Raw genomic sequence first — 13,043 nt, forward strand, 5'->3', positions numbered from 1 at the left:
GTGGTGAACGCACATAATATAGGAAAATTTTACATAGTGAATACTCCGGACATGAAACACTACACCTCTATCTCATGGCCATACATCAAAACAAAGCCCCTATTTGTCATTTTGAAGCCCCAGGGACCCTCAACAAGAGGGACCACAACGGCGCGCAGAATGGCCATCCAGGGACAAATAGGGGCCAAGATATTTCCAAGAACAGGGGATGGACACAAGGAAGTAAAAAATGGTTGATAAGCATGATACAAGTTTTAGGTATCTACCATTTTTGGGGAGGGATGGGGGGGGGGGGCTTGCTATGAACACATTAAACTCAGTTCTATCTCATGGACATGCATTAAAAAAAGCTTGTACTTGTCATTTTAGGGCCCCAGGGACCCTCAACAAGATGGGCCACAAGGGCGCGCAAAGTGGCCTTCCAAAAGGCCACTTTGCGCGCCCTTGTGGCCCCTCTTGTTGAGGGTCCCTTTGGAAGGCCACTTTGCGCGCCCTTGTGGCCCCTCTTGTTGAGGGTCCCTGGGGCCCTAAAATGACAAGTACAAGTTTTTTTTAATGCATGGCATGATACAATGTTTAGCTATTTGCCATTGGGGGGGGGGGAGTTTGCTATGAATACATTAAATTGCCTAATTCTATCTTTTTGGATGGCCAGTTTGCGCGCCCTTGTGGCCCCTCATGTTGAGGGTCCCTGGGGCCCTAAAATGACAAGTACATGCTTTTTTTAATGCATGGCATGATACAATGTTTAGCTATTTGCCATTGCAGGGGGAGGGAGTTTGCTATGAATACATTAAATTGCTCAATTCTATCTCATGGCTATGCATTACAAAAAGCATGTACTTGTCATTTTAGGGCCCCAGGGACCCTCAACATGAGGGGCCACAAGGGCGCGCAAATTGGCCAATTTGCGCGCCCTTGTGGCCCCTCATGTTGAGGGTCCCTGGGGCCCTAAAATGACAAGTATAAGATTTTTTTTAATGCATGGCCATAATTCAAGTGGTCAGATTTTTTTTTATTTTTAAGTGTTGAACTTTTAGGCTGTTTTCAAGAGCTTCTAGTGTTCAATTGGCGTCGAATCTGTATGGGCTTGTCTCACATAAATTTGTTCATCTCGTCGCGCTCTTCGACCATCGTGTGATGCAAAAAATTCATATCCTACTCGGATTCTCCAAAAATCAATGTGAAAGTTGGCAATTTTTTAAAAAATGATGTAAAACAGACATTTCTTACTTTTTCCTTAATCTACGGACTCAAACGAGCATTAAAACCATGGAATCTGAAAATACTCAGAAAACCAATGTTTTTTATTGTGTTAAGGACTGCATTTCCTACATACAAAACTTTCTCAACATCTCACCCCAACACCTTCAAAAGTGGCTTCCAAGGAGTGCCCTCGATCAAAAATTGAAACTGAAGGAAAACAATCATAATGAACTCCTAGACTATGTAAAAACTTTAAAATAACCAAAATTTCTTTTTAAAAAAAGTTATTGCTAAAAATTTGAAAATAGACCACCCTTGGACTTCCCACAATGATAGAAATCAAAGGGTTCAAGGAGAGGTCTGGTGTCACAAGTGCAAGGTAGGAATCTAATCGAGGTTTATTCCGTCAAGATCTCTTATACTTTATTATGTCTTCTCATGTAAGATCTTACCAAAGAAAAACAAACTTACACTTTAAATGACTACAAATTTTATTTAGCTTATCAAACAATCTAAAATATGGTAGACCTAGAGTGCTCTTACACATCAACAAACAAAAAAGTCCAAATTTCTTCTCATTAACTTTGATAAACATACATCTGTGAACAACTTCCAAGGAGTAGTGCGGTCATAGTTCTTACATCCATTCCATGGCATGGTATGCTCCTGGGGTGACCTATCACATAAAAATATCTTTGGTAGGAGTGCCCTCATGTTAGGAAAGGGTGTGTTGCTGCTGATGAAATTTTTTTGCATTGTCCTACTAGGGATCTCTCCATGTTAGCATAATGATTTTTGGTGTAGTGGGAGCCACATTGCCGCTGAGGAGAGCTTTGTGCCACCGTAAAAGCTTCATGTTATGCCAGTTCCTTGAGCCATTCTTGCAAACAACGCCACTCAACTAGCATAGCAAGAGGTCACCTTGTAACAAAAACATATATGAATTCAACATTTGCAAGCTATATAATGAAGACACTTGTTAAGTATATGTTGTACAAATTTGCAAGTATTTCTATCTAACTGGGAATAAAAAATCCTAAAATATACATTAGAATGAGATTACCACCCCTAATAAGCATGGATTTGAAGCACCTACCTGCAAGATGTAACAAAGAAGACTGTTTTAGAGGAAAAGTGGTGACACTTGGCCTCTCTAACCTGCAGCCTTTCACTATTTGTGCATAAAAGCAACCTTTGTGCCAAGCACTACAAAACAAGTAGAGGCAACACCTTAGATTTCAAAGTTTATGATAAGAAGAACACAATCAAAAGTAAGAAGTATACTGTTACCTTGCATAAAGGGGTGTTTTATTCAAATATGTGATGGTATTGGCAAGATATTGAAGAACCATCAACATTCATCTCACCGATGGTACGACGTTCCTGGGATGACCTCTGCTCACCCTCACATGCGACCTTCGGTGCAAACGTTGCGAACAAGCAAATATGTATGCATACGCTTTTTGATGTCCTTGAGCACCATGGTAGCTGTTGCATGAGGAAGCAAAGGATGAAAACAGAGAGGGGGGAGGGAGAGAGAGGAACATGGGAGGAGACAAGGGGATAGTGGGGGAGAGAGAGAGAGAGAGAGAGTGGAGAAGGAGGAGAGAAGGGGGCAGGGAGGGAGAGGGAGGAACATGGGAGAGAAGGGGACAGTGGGGAAGAGGGAGAGAGAGAGGAGGAGGAGGAGAGAAGGGGGCAAGGAGGGAGAGGAGAGGGAGAAAGGAGAGAGGAGGAAGAGAGAAGAAATGTTTTTTTTTTTTAAAATTGGACTTTTAGTACTTGTAAGTTTAAAAAAAGGTCAAAAAGTACTTTTTTGATTTGGCAATATGTTGGGGGGGAGTTTTAAGTCAAAAATAAGTAAAAATAACTTCTTTTTTTTAAAGTCAAATTTTGGCTCTTAGTGATCCACGTTTTTGATGATGTGGCCACACCTCTTTACTCCCTTCACTTTCAAAAAGCTAGAGAGAGAAGGTGACCTCCTAGGTCCACATCCTACATGTGTCTAAAAAAAAGGCTAGAAAAGCCTACTCAAAACTATCTTCTTGAATGCCCTTGTCCCCTTAACCCTACACACCATTAGCCTTAATCCCTAAAAATTAGGATTCCTTACAAGGCCCATGCAAGGTTCATATTTCTTCTAATGTGCATGGCATCCACATACACACACACACACACACCCAATGACAGCACTCTCCCTATCTTCCTTTTCTCTCTCTCTCAATCTCTCCCTCGTAAACTCTCTCTCTCTCCTTCGTCGCAAGGAAGCTCAAAGTGCACCCACCTGAGAGATGGCGTCTGACATCCTGACCATGATGCTTGCGCGAGTGGGGAGGCACCTAGCATCGCCCGCCATGTCCAACACAGCATCTATCTGTAGCGCCTCCTTCTGTAGCCTCTTCTCAGACCCTGACTAAGCCTGGTTGAATACGATCAAGCGCAGCTCAATAAATCTCACGAGCTTGTTACCCTCATCATTGGCGCATCCCGTGGACTTGGTCTCGAGTTTGGCCAGTACGTCCTCTTTTACTCGTAAGCTGCACAGTAGCCCACCAACTCACTACAATCCGCATCATACTCCTTGGTGGATACCACAAGCTGCAACCTCTCATGCAGATCACCTTCCTCATCACCAGCCTCCACTAGCTCCCTGTCCCGATGGCTACCCCATCCTCAGCTTCGGGTGATCTCGCCATGGCCAACAACCAGCCCTATTTGCAGGCACCATCAGCCCTTTCTCTCTCTCTCTCTCTCTCTCTCTCTCTCTCTCTCTCTCTCTCTCTCTCTCTCTCTCTCTTCCAGTACGCCTACTTACAGAGGCGGGGATTGACGATGCTGACGACAGCTTTTCTTTATTTTTTATTTTCTTTACTTCATTTTCATTGTACCCAAGCATTGGATTAGATTGTTAAATTTACATGGATTGTATCAATTTGGCCTATCTTTAATTTTGGCCTTTTGAAGACGTTTAATACGACATTTCATTTCATTTCTTTATCTCTCGTCGGCCTTCCCATATGATTCCTAATCACGACGGATATTGAGGAATCTCTTCGGCGAACATTGAGGAAGATTTCTCAGATAAACGCCTATTGTTGCCGGGCAACCACGAAAATCGACAATGATGTTGATGATTTTTAGAATGATTCTTTTAGGTTTTAATTTTAGTCTTTTCATTTTACCTCATTTGATTTTTAGTACAGAGATCACATTGAAGTAGAGTCACACTGATTGCATCAATTTTGACTCACAATATAATTTTGGCCTTTGAAGGCATTTAATGTAACATTCTATTTCATTTCATTTCTCACTCTTTCCCCCTCTGTCTGCTGCATCTGACACCTCCACAACAGAGCCCCCCCCCCCCCCCCCCCCCCCCCCCCCCCTCTCAGAATTACATTGACGATATGCCCCATCGACGATTGCAATGTGACTAGATATTGACGAATGGTACAAATTTGTGGTGGGTAACAACATGAATTAAGACAGAAAGTATTTGGAACACAACTACGAAATGATATGCTGGAGACGACCACAATCAAGCTTCATAAAGTGATCATAAGACTTAGGTTTATATAACTCTAATATCTTCAATGGATTCCATCACACTATTTGGAGAGATTTTATTTTACTTATCATCTATGGATTTTTATGTCATGCATTTTTTCCAGTATGTAGCATAATATTTTAAATACTTTGAGATACCTAGCAATTTTGTTAGCATTTTATTTTCCGTTGGTTAATGTTTTAATTAGCACAAGATGGTACAGAATGTTCTATGCTCATAGTCCTACTGCCAGCTCACTAGGTGACCACTTTTTGCAGCTTTATCTAATTTCGGCTAGGCTATATTGCATGCTCTTTCTACAATTCCCGGTATCGATCAACGTTAATATGTCATGCATTCTTGATTGGTGACTTACAATTGGTTGCACTTTTAAAATTTTGAAGATTTTCTAGGTTTCCTCCTCTTCGAATGGCACATTGTTATATTTACTAGTTGTTGTACAGTAGCACTGCTCAACACCATTACCTTTATTTGGTTTACCATAATTTTAAGGAAATTAAAGTATAAGTTGTACTTGACCTTAATCAAATGATTTTTATCTTGATCTTCATTTTTTTTTGCTACATTTCTCTAACTCATTTAAGGATTCTAAAAAAAACTATGCAGACCATAATGCGAGGACGTCAGATAAGTAATCTCTTTACTTTATTTTGCAAACTCATTTTTACAGCTTTCATGCTAATCTCCTAACCATATTTTATCCGATTTTATGATACCCTCTTACACTGCTAAGGTCATTCCCTCTAATTGTATTGAAAGAAATTTTTGTTGAGATGATTTTTCAGTAAGCTATGCAACTACTCATGCGAGCTAAGGTGCTCTGGGAGAGTGCACAACCATTTGTAAGTCCTTTGGTGATATACTACACTTTAATGTCGACAACATAGTAAATATACTTCTTTTTCTCCTTTATGTCATGTCTAGTCCATTGGTCACAAGCACACAGATTCGCCGGTTTAGGCAGTGTGTAAATGCTCATCCTAGTGCAGATTCGTCGATTTACACAGCACATTGATAACTTGCAGATTCATGATTTTTAAACTTATACAAAATGTAGATTCGCCGATTTAGGCAGCACGTCTTATTGGTGCAGATTCATCGATTTAGGCAACACCGATCACAAAGTCATGCTGTAGTGGCTGACCACCACTGTAACTAGTATGATTTTGTTACCCGGGAACATAATGAAAGTGATTTGGATTTGGACTTATATTGTGGAATTGGAATTGGACTGGGATTTGGTATCTAATGATTATTTTATCACAGTAGTGTTTATGTGATGAGACTTGACAATATGAGATTGATGATGAGTGTGACCAATGATATCCTGATTCATCAAGGTATGAAATATACTACTTATTCTAGTGGTATGGGACACTAGAATCGGTAGTATGTGGATGACCGGCAGGCATAAACAATGTTGTTTAGTTTAATAATTTCTTCCTTTTATGGCCGGTTCCTAACACAGAATACTCACTTATTTTGCCAAGTACTGTTTGCAGATTCTTATCTTTGCAACTAAGGACAATTGCTTTCCAACAGAGAAGTATGTTATGGAATTGATATTCTACTGTTCGTTTGCAGCTGACATGTGAAAAAGGGTTGACCGATCCAAGCCTATGTGAGCAAATATGCATTTTGTACATTTTATTATTCAAGTGCTCTTTTATGAGCTTTGGCCATTTAGGACTGGCCGGCCCGTTTGTACTCACAATTGACCATTTAAGAAATATATAAAACAAATACCTGCAAGAGGGAATGGTCACTCTGGCACGGGGGGAGATTGCACCCAGTGTCTGTGTATTCTTCTCTCCTCTCTTCTCTTCTCTCTCGTCGTGCCAGGCGTAGCACTCCGCTCTAGGAGATGCGCCTGCGTATGTTGTCTTCTTCTCTCTCGCGTGCTATCTCTCTCTGTTCGCGTGCATCATTGATCATGTGCTATGCCAGGCGTCACGTATGCGGATTCATTCATTTATGATTAGTAGCATGTTGTTTCGGGTATTTTGAAAGGCAGCCACGCATCCGTTTGTAGCACAACCCATATGGTATGTCTAGTTCATGTACAGGTCGGTCAAAGTCTCGGTTTTTAGGTCATACTCCCATTTTTCATTGAGAAATACCCCATCTAAGCCTAGAGTATTGGAGGTCGCCCTTGAAGTGGAGGCATTATGGTTCCCTGTGGTCTGACCCTCAATGACTACTAGTTTGGAAACACTTTTGGCATGATTGTTGTCATAGGGGTCTTTGCTTCTATGGCTCGGTGTTGCACCATTAAATGTAGGCTCTCAATTTTCCTTTCCCTAGCTGCTTGCATATATCGTTCGACCTCTTATACTTCGGCAAGACTCCTACCATCCGGTAGTAGAACTTCATAGTATGATGGCTTGGTAGGGCTAGCTTTCCTAACATCGTGTAATGTCAAGGTTGGACTATCACTCCCCTATATTTTTCACCTCTAAGAATAAAAACTGACAAAAAATTGCAAACATTAACATAGAACATAAAAACCAATTTGCATTGATTTGGCATCGTTTTTTTGGTATAATTAATTTTTTTGTTCATTTGGATAGTCCGTGTCTCACATGAGAATGGGTGGATGCCAGAATTGTGACCCAAGAGGTAGTGGGTACTATCCTTGCCTTGGAACCCCTACGGTACTAAATGCATATACAAAATTGAGTGCATGGTTAAAAGTTTTATTTTGCAAATTATGTGACTAATGCCAAGTCAAAGTTATTGTTGCCGCACCTGTGTCTTTATATCTGTGTATAGGCGTATATTCCTAAGCTAAAAAACCTATAATTGTAGAATCTATGTAAAGAGGTGTGTGGGTGTGTGCTCTTTCGCAAGTGCTTGTCATGCAAGAGGTTGATGCCCCAACAGATTCCAACAATTATATTGTATGTTCTAGCATCAAAAGAATATTATTTGGAATCTATGGAGGCAAGCTTGTCACAACATAGCCTGATCTACTAGTGGCACCTTCTCCTTTATAGCATATGTGAAGAAAGCAAGAAAGGGATACACCAAGCACCTCTTCATGTCTGGCATACAATATGTAAAGCACAGGTAAGAAAGAGATTTCCAATTCTCACATTTCAATGTAAATTCAAACAACATGAGGATAGGATCAATGCAAAGATTCTTTGCCAGTTACAATACAGGGACATGTGCAGCATGTGCCATGTTTTGGGATTCATTCGAATCCTACAAATGCAGAGGAAGAAGCCAAGGTTCGAGGTAGGAACTGTTGAGACTTCTCGTTGTAAAGTGCATGTCGATGGTGAGGGTGATGTGATAAAATCAGGGGAAAAGCTATCGTGATACGGGCTAGAAAACATATAATAAACGAGCGCTCTCTCTCTCTCTCTCTCCACAGACCTTGAGTTCCAAGACCCGTCTGAGGTCCCTTGGGATTGCACCTACGACGTTAAAGACCTCTCTCTCTCTCTCTCTCTCTCTCTCTCTCTCTCCCCTGCTCTCCTGCATACTCAATGGCAGGAATCTTTGGCTGCTTGAGCTGCCCAGCAGGCGTGACGATGCAATTAGCCGTGCTGGCGGCGCTGCTGATGATAAGGGCAGCCGCGGGGAGCAAGACTCAGGTGATTTCCTACTATCTGCAGCAGGAGTTCGGGACGAATGAACTGCAGATGACGGCGGCGGCGAGGCCGGCGTTGGAGGGGACGCTGTCGGGGTTCGGACAGTCGGTGGTGTACGAGTTCGTGATGACGGAGACGGCCGATCCAGCGTCGGCTGTGATGGGGTACGTGAGGGGAACGGCCGTAGCCGTCAACAACACGGCGGCCGCCACCGTGTTCATGGTGAACAATGTGGTGCACTACGACTACAAGGGCGTGCAGGGTACGTTGTCGCAGCAGGGCGAGGCCGTCTTCACCAGCCCCTGGGAGTTTGTGGTGTTCGGTGGCACCGGCGCCTTTCGGCACGCGCACGGCTACAACCTGGGCAGCCCCGTCTCCATTTCCCGCACCCCCTCCAACCTCACCCACATCGTCACCCACTATGATGCCCACATCCGCCTTGGCAAATCCTTCTAGGTTACATATGAGGCTCCTTCGCGCATGTCATTACGCTTCCCCTCCCAACCCCCCAAAATACACACACACACACACACACGTGTCCATATAGCTTTGTCTCATACCTTTCCCTCTCCCTCTTTCTTCTCTGTCTCTCTTTTATGTGGATTTATTAAGACCGTATTGTTTTGCTCACATAATTTTAAATGTAGTGTCTACTTTATCGTGCAAACTTTTTTTTTTTTTTGGCAAAACTCACAATTGTGAGTGAATTATATTGAGTAGCCCAAAAAAATTACAAGGTCATGCTCTTGTTAAGCCATGACATCCTTAAGAGACTATAATTACATCAGGGCAACCACCCCCACCAACCCGCCGCCTCTTCCTCGATACACATGGTCCAAGAAATTGTCCTTTTTTGAGATCTTTACGTCGTCCTAGGCATTCCATCTGCTGACAGCAATGCACAAGTAGTCCTAGACCAATCCTTCGAGTGTTGCTTGCGTCCAAGCGTCCATATTAGCACTTTGCTTTCTTGAGTAATTTCTGCGAAGCTTCAAGTAGTCCTAGACCAATCCTTCGAGTGTTGCTTGCGCCCAAGCGTCCATATTAGCACTTTGCTTTCTTGAGTAATTTCTGCGAAGCTTGCCACCTCAAAACCTCCTTCAAACACACGGCGGTTCCTTGTCTGCCATACATTATGTAAAAAGAATTGTCTGATCGTGCAAACTTAAGAATATGTTGCCTCGTAGTCCAACTTCCTACATCTCAAAGTGTGGACCACTAATTGTCAAAAAAATATGCACTCTAAAAGTGAACTTCCAATGGAAGCCGCTAAAGGTGAATCACAACAAGATCTTACAAGATTAATGTGTTTTGTAGTAGCAACAACTAGGGGACTAACACCACCAAATTCACAACCATCGTTCACAACTACCATGGTCATTCTAGAGAAAGTTCAATGATAGATTTCAACTACAAGTGACCACGAGAAGAAATAAACTTTTACAAAGGATGGCACAATGCCAATGTTACAAATGGATCACTAAATTTTTTTCTCCTCTTGAAAAAAGAGACTTACAAATACAAGTTTAATTGAAGAAATAGAACCTTAAGCAAAGCTAAGCAGCCACATGAAAATTTACAAAGGCACCTATATGCCAAAGAAAAAACCATAATATGGCACAAGATGCTTTAATCATCACCACTACAAGGTACAAGTAACTAGCCAAAGTTTACCAACCAAACTTCCCCTCACTTAAAGCTCATAAAAAAAATCAAGGCAAGTGCTAGTGTCATAAACGATGCCCTTAGCGACACTTTTGCGTCGCTTAAATTTAATGATGTTGCCTAAGCACGCCGCTAAAGTGTTTTTTCCTTTTATGGACATTGAAGGTTAAGAGCTTTAAGCTCCCAACCATTTTGTATGTCTCTCTCTCTCTCTCTCTCTCTCTCTCTCTCTCTCTCTCTCTCTCTCTCTCTACGTTCTTTCACAAAGTTCTCTCTCTAGATTACTAGAACATGTCGCACAGATATCAATGCTATTATTAATAAAAATAAATCAATGGCATCGGCATGCACGTCTAAATGTGTGTCGGCATCGTGTCGTCGGTATACTCTTCGGTATAACTATCATCAATATATGTGTTGGAACATAACGATGCCTATATCGACACATATATAGATGTCTATACCGACTCTTATATGGACAAATATACGGACGCAAAAAACTATGAATTTTTTTAAAGCAAAGAGGGTTGGCAGATGGTGCGGCATGTATTGCAGCACCAAAACTAATCCTCTCTATTCAAAGGAAACAGTGCAAAAACAACCACACTCCACCTTCATATTACCTGAAAATTGAGCAGATGTGAGTACATTAATTACCATACAAAGTTTTTGTAACTATAACCATACCAAAATTCACAAAACACAACCATAACAAACTCACAAACCATAAGCATAACCACAACAAAACTCGCTAACCATAACCATCATAAAAATCACAAATCATAACCATAACAAGACTTACAAACGCTAACCATAACCTTAAGCGGATTCCAGAACGCTAACCATAATCTTAAGTGAATTCCATAACCATAACCAAAGTCTCAAACCATAACCATAACCTTAAGAGGATTCCAAAACTCTAATCATAACCAAATTCTCAACTCATGACTATAACCTTAAGCAAATTCCAAAACCATAATCGTAACCAAATTCTCAAACCGTAACCATAACCATAAGAGGATTTCAAAACCATAACCATAACCATAACCAAATTCTTAAAGCATAGCCATAACATTAACCTTAAGTGGATTGCAAAATCATAACCATAACCAAATTCTCAAGCCATAACCATAACCTTAAGTGGATTCCAAAACCATCACCAAAATTTCAAACCATAACCTTAAGCAGAAGAGAATTTCAAAACCATAACCATTATAAATTTATCAAACCATAATCATAACCATAACAAAATTCTCAAACCATAAGCATAACCATGACATGATTTCAAAACCATAACCATAAACAAAACCATAACACAATGAAAACCATAACCATAACCCTAACAATATTCATAATCATAACCAAAACCAAAACTGAAGATAAATGAATATTTCTATAACCATGGCCAACGTCTAAAAGTATACATGAACCAAATAGCATAAAGATAACTAGCTATATATCAACATGTCTCAATGAAAACATATACATAGAACATACTCATCAAAGTAAGGACTCCAAATCGATGGCCTCTCCCTCATTCTGAAGCTAGCATAGAAGAACTGATAGTCCTTACTTCAATCCATATTTCTCTTCTCTACGTGCCGGAGAACGCTTCATGATAAGCCCTGTAATATAAGCACTTAACCATAAAAGACCATATTAGGTATTTTGGTAGAAATCTCACATTATGGGAATCTCCAAATCGACCAAATTCATGTAATTTGGGAATTTTCCACTTAAAGTGGGAAAAATTGAGGTATGTGGTTAGTAAATAAAGTGAAAATCTCATAGGATTGTGGTGTTGATAAACACCAAAAGTCAAGAGGATGTACAACACATGGATTTGAATAATAACTATAAATTACATAAAACAAAGGAAGATACAAAAAAGATTTTGTTTACAAACTGACTAGTATAGTCACAATAGAAGCTCCACATAATTCTACTCCACATTTGATACCATATCTGAACTTTGATCCAAGTGTGGTTAATGTGTACGAGTGAGGCCTTCTTTGGCTTTTAGAGCATGCCTTTCTGGAATATTTATTCTAGAAAATGGTCCTTCTTTGTTGGGTCTCCAGGACCAAACAATTGCATCTACAGTTTCCCACACTTGTGGGTCCTTATAGTTGACAGCCCAATAACCCTTCCAACAATTACTGTAAGCTTGAGTATCTGTCATCCCACTTTTTCTCGTGCAATGTGCCCAATATTGAATCAAGAGTTTTCTATAGTTTGGTGATGTAGGCTCATTATCAATGTCAGATAAAGCCATTGCAAGCCACACTGGATAGATTTCTGTGTCACTCGGAACAAGCATAAGAAAGTCACCTTGGTGCACATCAGACATAGGGTCAAACTCTTCCCTTGGCCTATCTCGTTGAGGCCCACAAAAATGATCGTTCAACTCTTCAAGGCCTAGGAATCTTTCTGCTCCTTGTTGCAAATTCATTGTAGTGCTTTGTAGGTGAGAATATTCTTGAGTTTTTGGCCAAAACATTTCATACAAGACTCCCTCTGATATGATTGCTTTTCCAATCTCTTCAATTACCTTACTCCAATAATCTATCACGGGTCTATAATATCGCGGAATACTTGAACCATTCCCTAAATTTTTCCAAAATTTTATATAGTTCTTTAGCCCCAAAATGACTTCTTCGTGGGCCTTGACATACTCCGCCATTTGTACTAGAGGTGGATCTCCATGTGGTAACATTGGCTTGCCTTCTGTGTCTGTTTTCCAAAGACGAATACTTCCACTCCAACTTGATACACCTACATGTGCCTTATATTGCATCATTGGTGTCTCATCCTGCATAAAGAACCTGAACTGAAGGGGTTTGGAATGTCCAACAAGTATGTCTTGTCCATCACAAAGATAGCCATCACAATATTGCTTGAAATCGGGGATCTTTGTGAGAAAAAATGGAGCTGGAGATGAAGATGAGTTGTTTCGTAATGTATCCATCAAATGTGGCAAAGTATAGGTTTTTGTAACTCTCAGC

General features: G+C 40.7%; 1 protein-coding gene across 1 annotated transcript; it reads left to right on the forward strand.

The window, feature by feature from the left end:
• Window positions 1-8,148: 8,148 nt before the first annotated feature.
• On the forward strand, window positions 8,149-9,040 carry LOC147450612 (uncharacterized). The gene has a single exon (XM_086520753.1). The coding sequence runs from the start codon at window positions 8,269-8,271 to the stop codon at window positions 8,827-8,829; it is 561 nt and encodes a 186-aa protein (XP_086376879.1). The 5' UTR covers window positions 8,149-8,268; the 3' UTR covers window positions 8,830-9,040.
• The last annotated feature ends 4,003 nt before the right edge of the window (window positions 9,041-13,043 follow it).

Source organism: Adiantum capillus-veneris, chromosome 9, assembly GCF_014529385.1.
Source record: "Adiantum capillus-veneris isolate H3 chromosome 9, ASM1452938v2, whole genome shotgun sequence".
Classification (NCBI taxonomy): Eukaryota; Viridiplantae; Streptophyta; class Polypodiopsida; order Polypodiales; family Pteridaceae; genus Adiantum; species Adiantum capillus-veneris.

Bases quoted from the DNA above. Each gene is read 5' to 3' on its own strand.
- LOC147450612 (XM_086520753.1), top strand. From the start codon at position 8,269: ATGGCAGGAATCTTTGGCTGCTTGAGCTGCCCAGCAGGCGTGACGATG.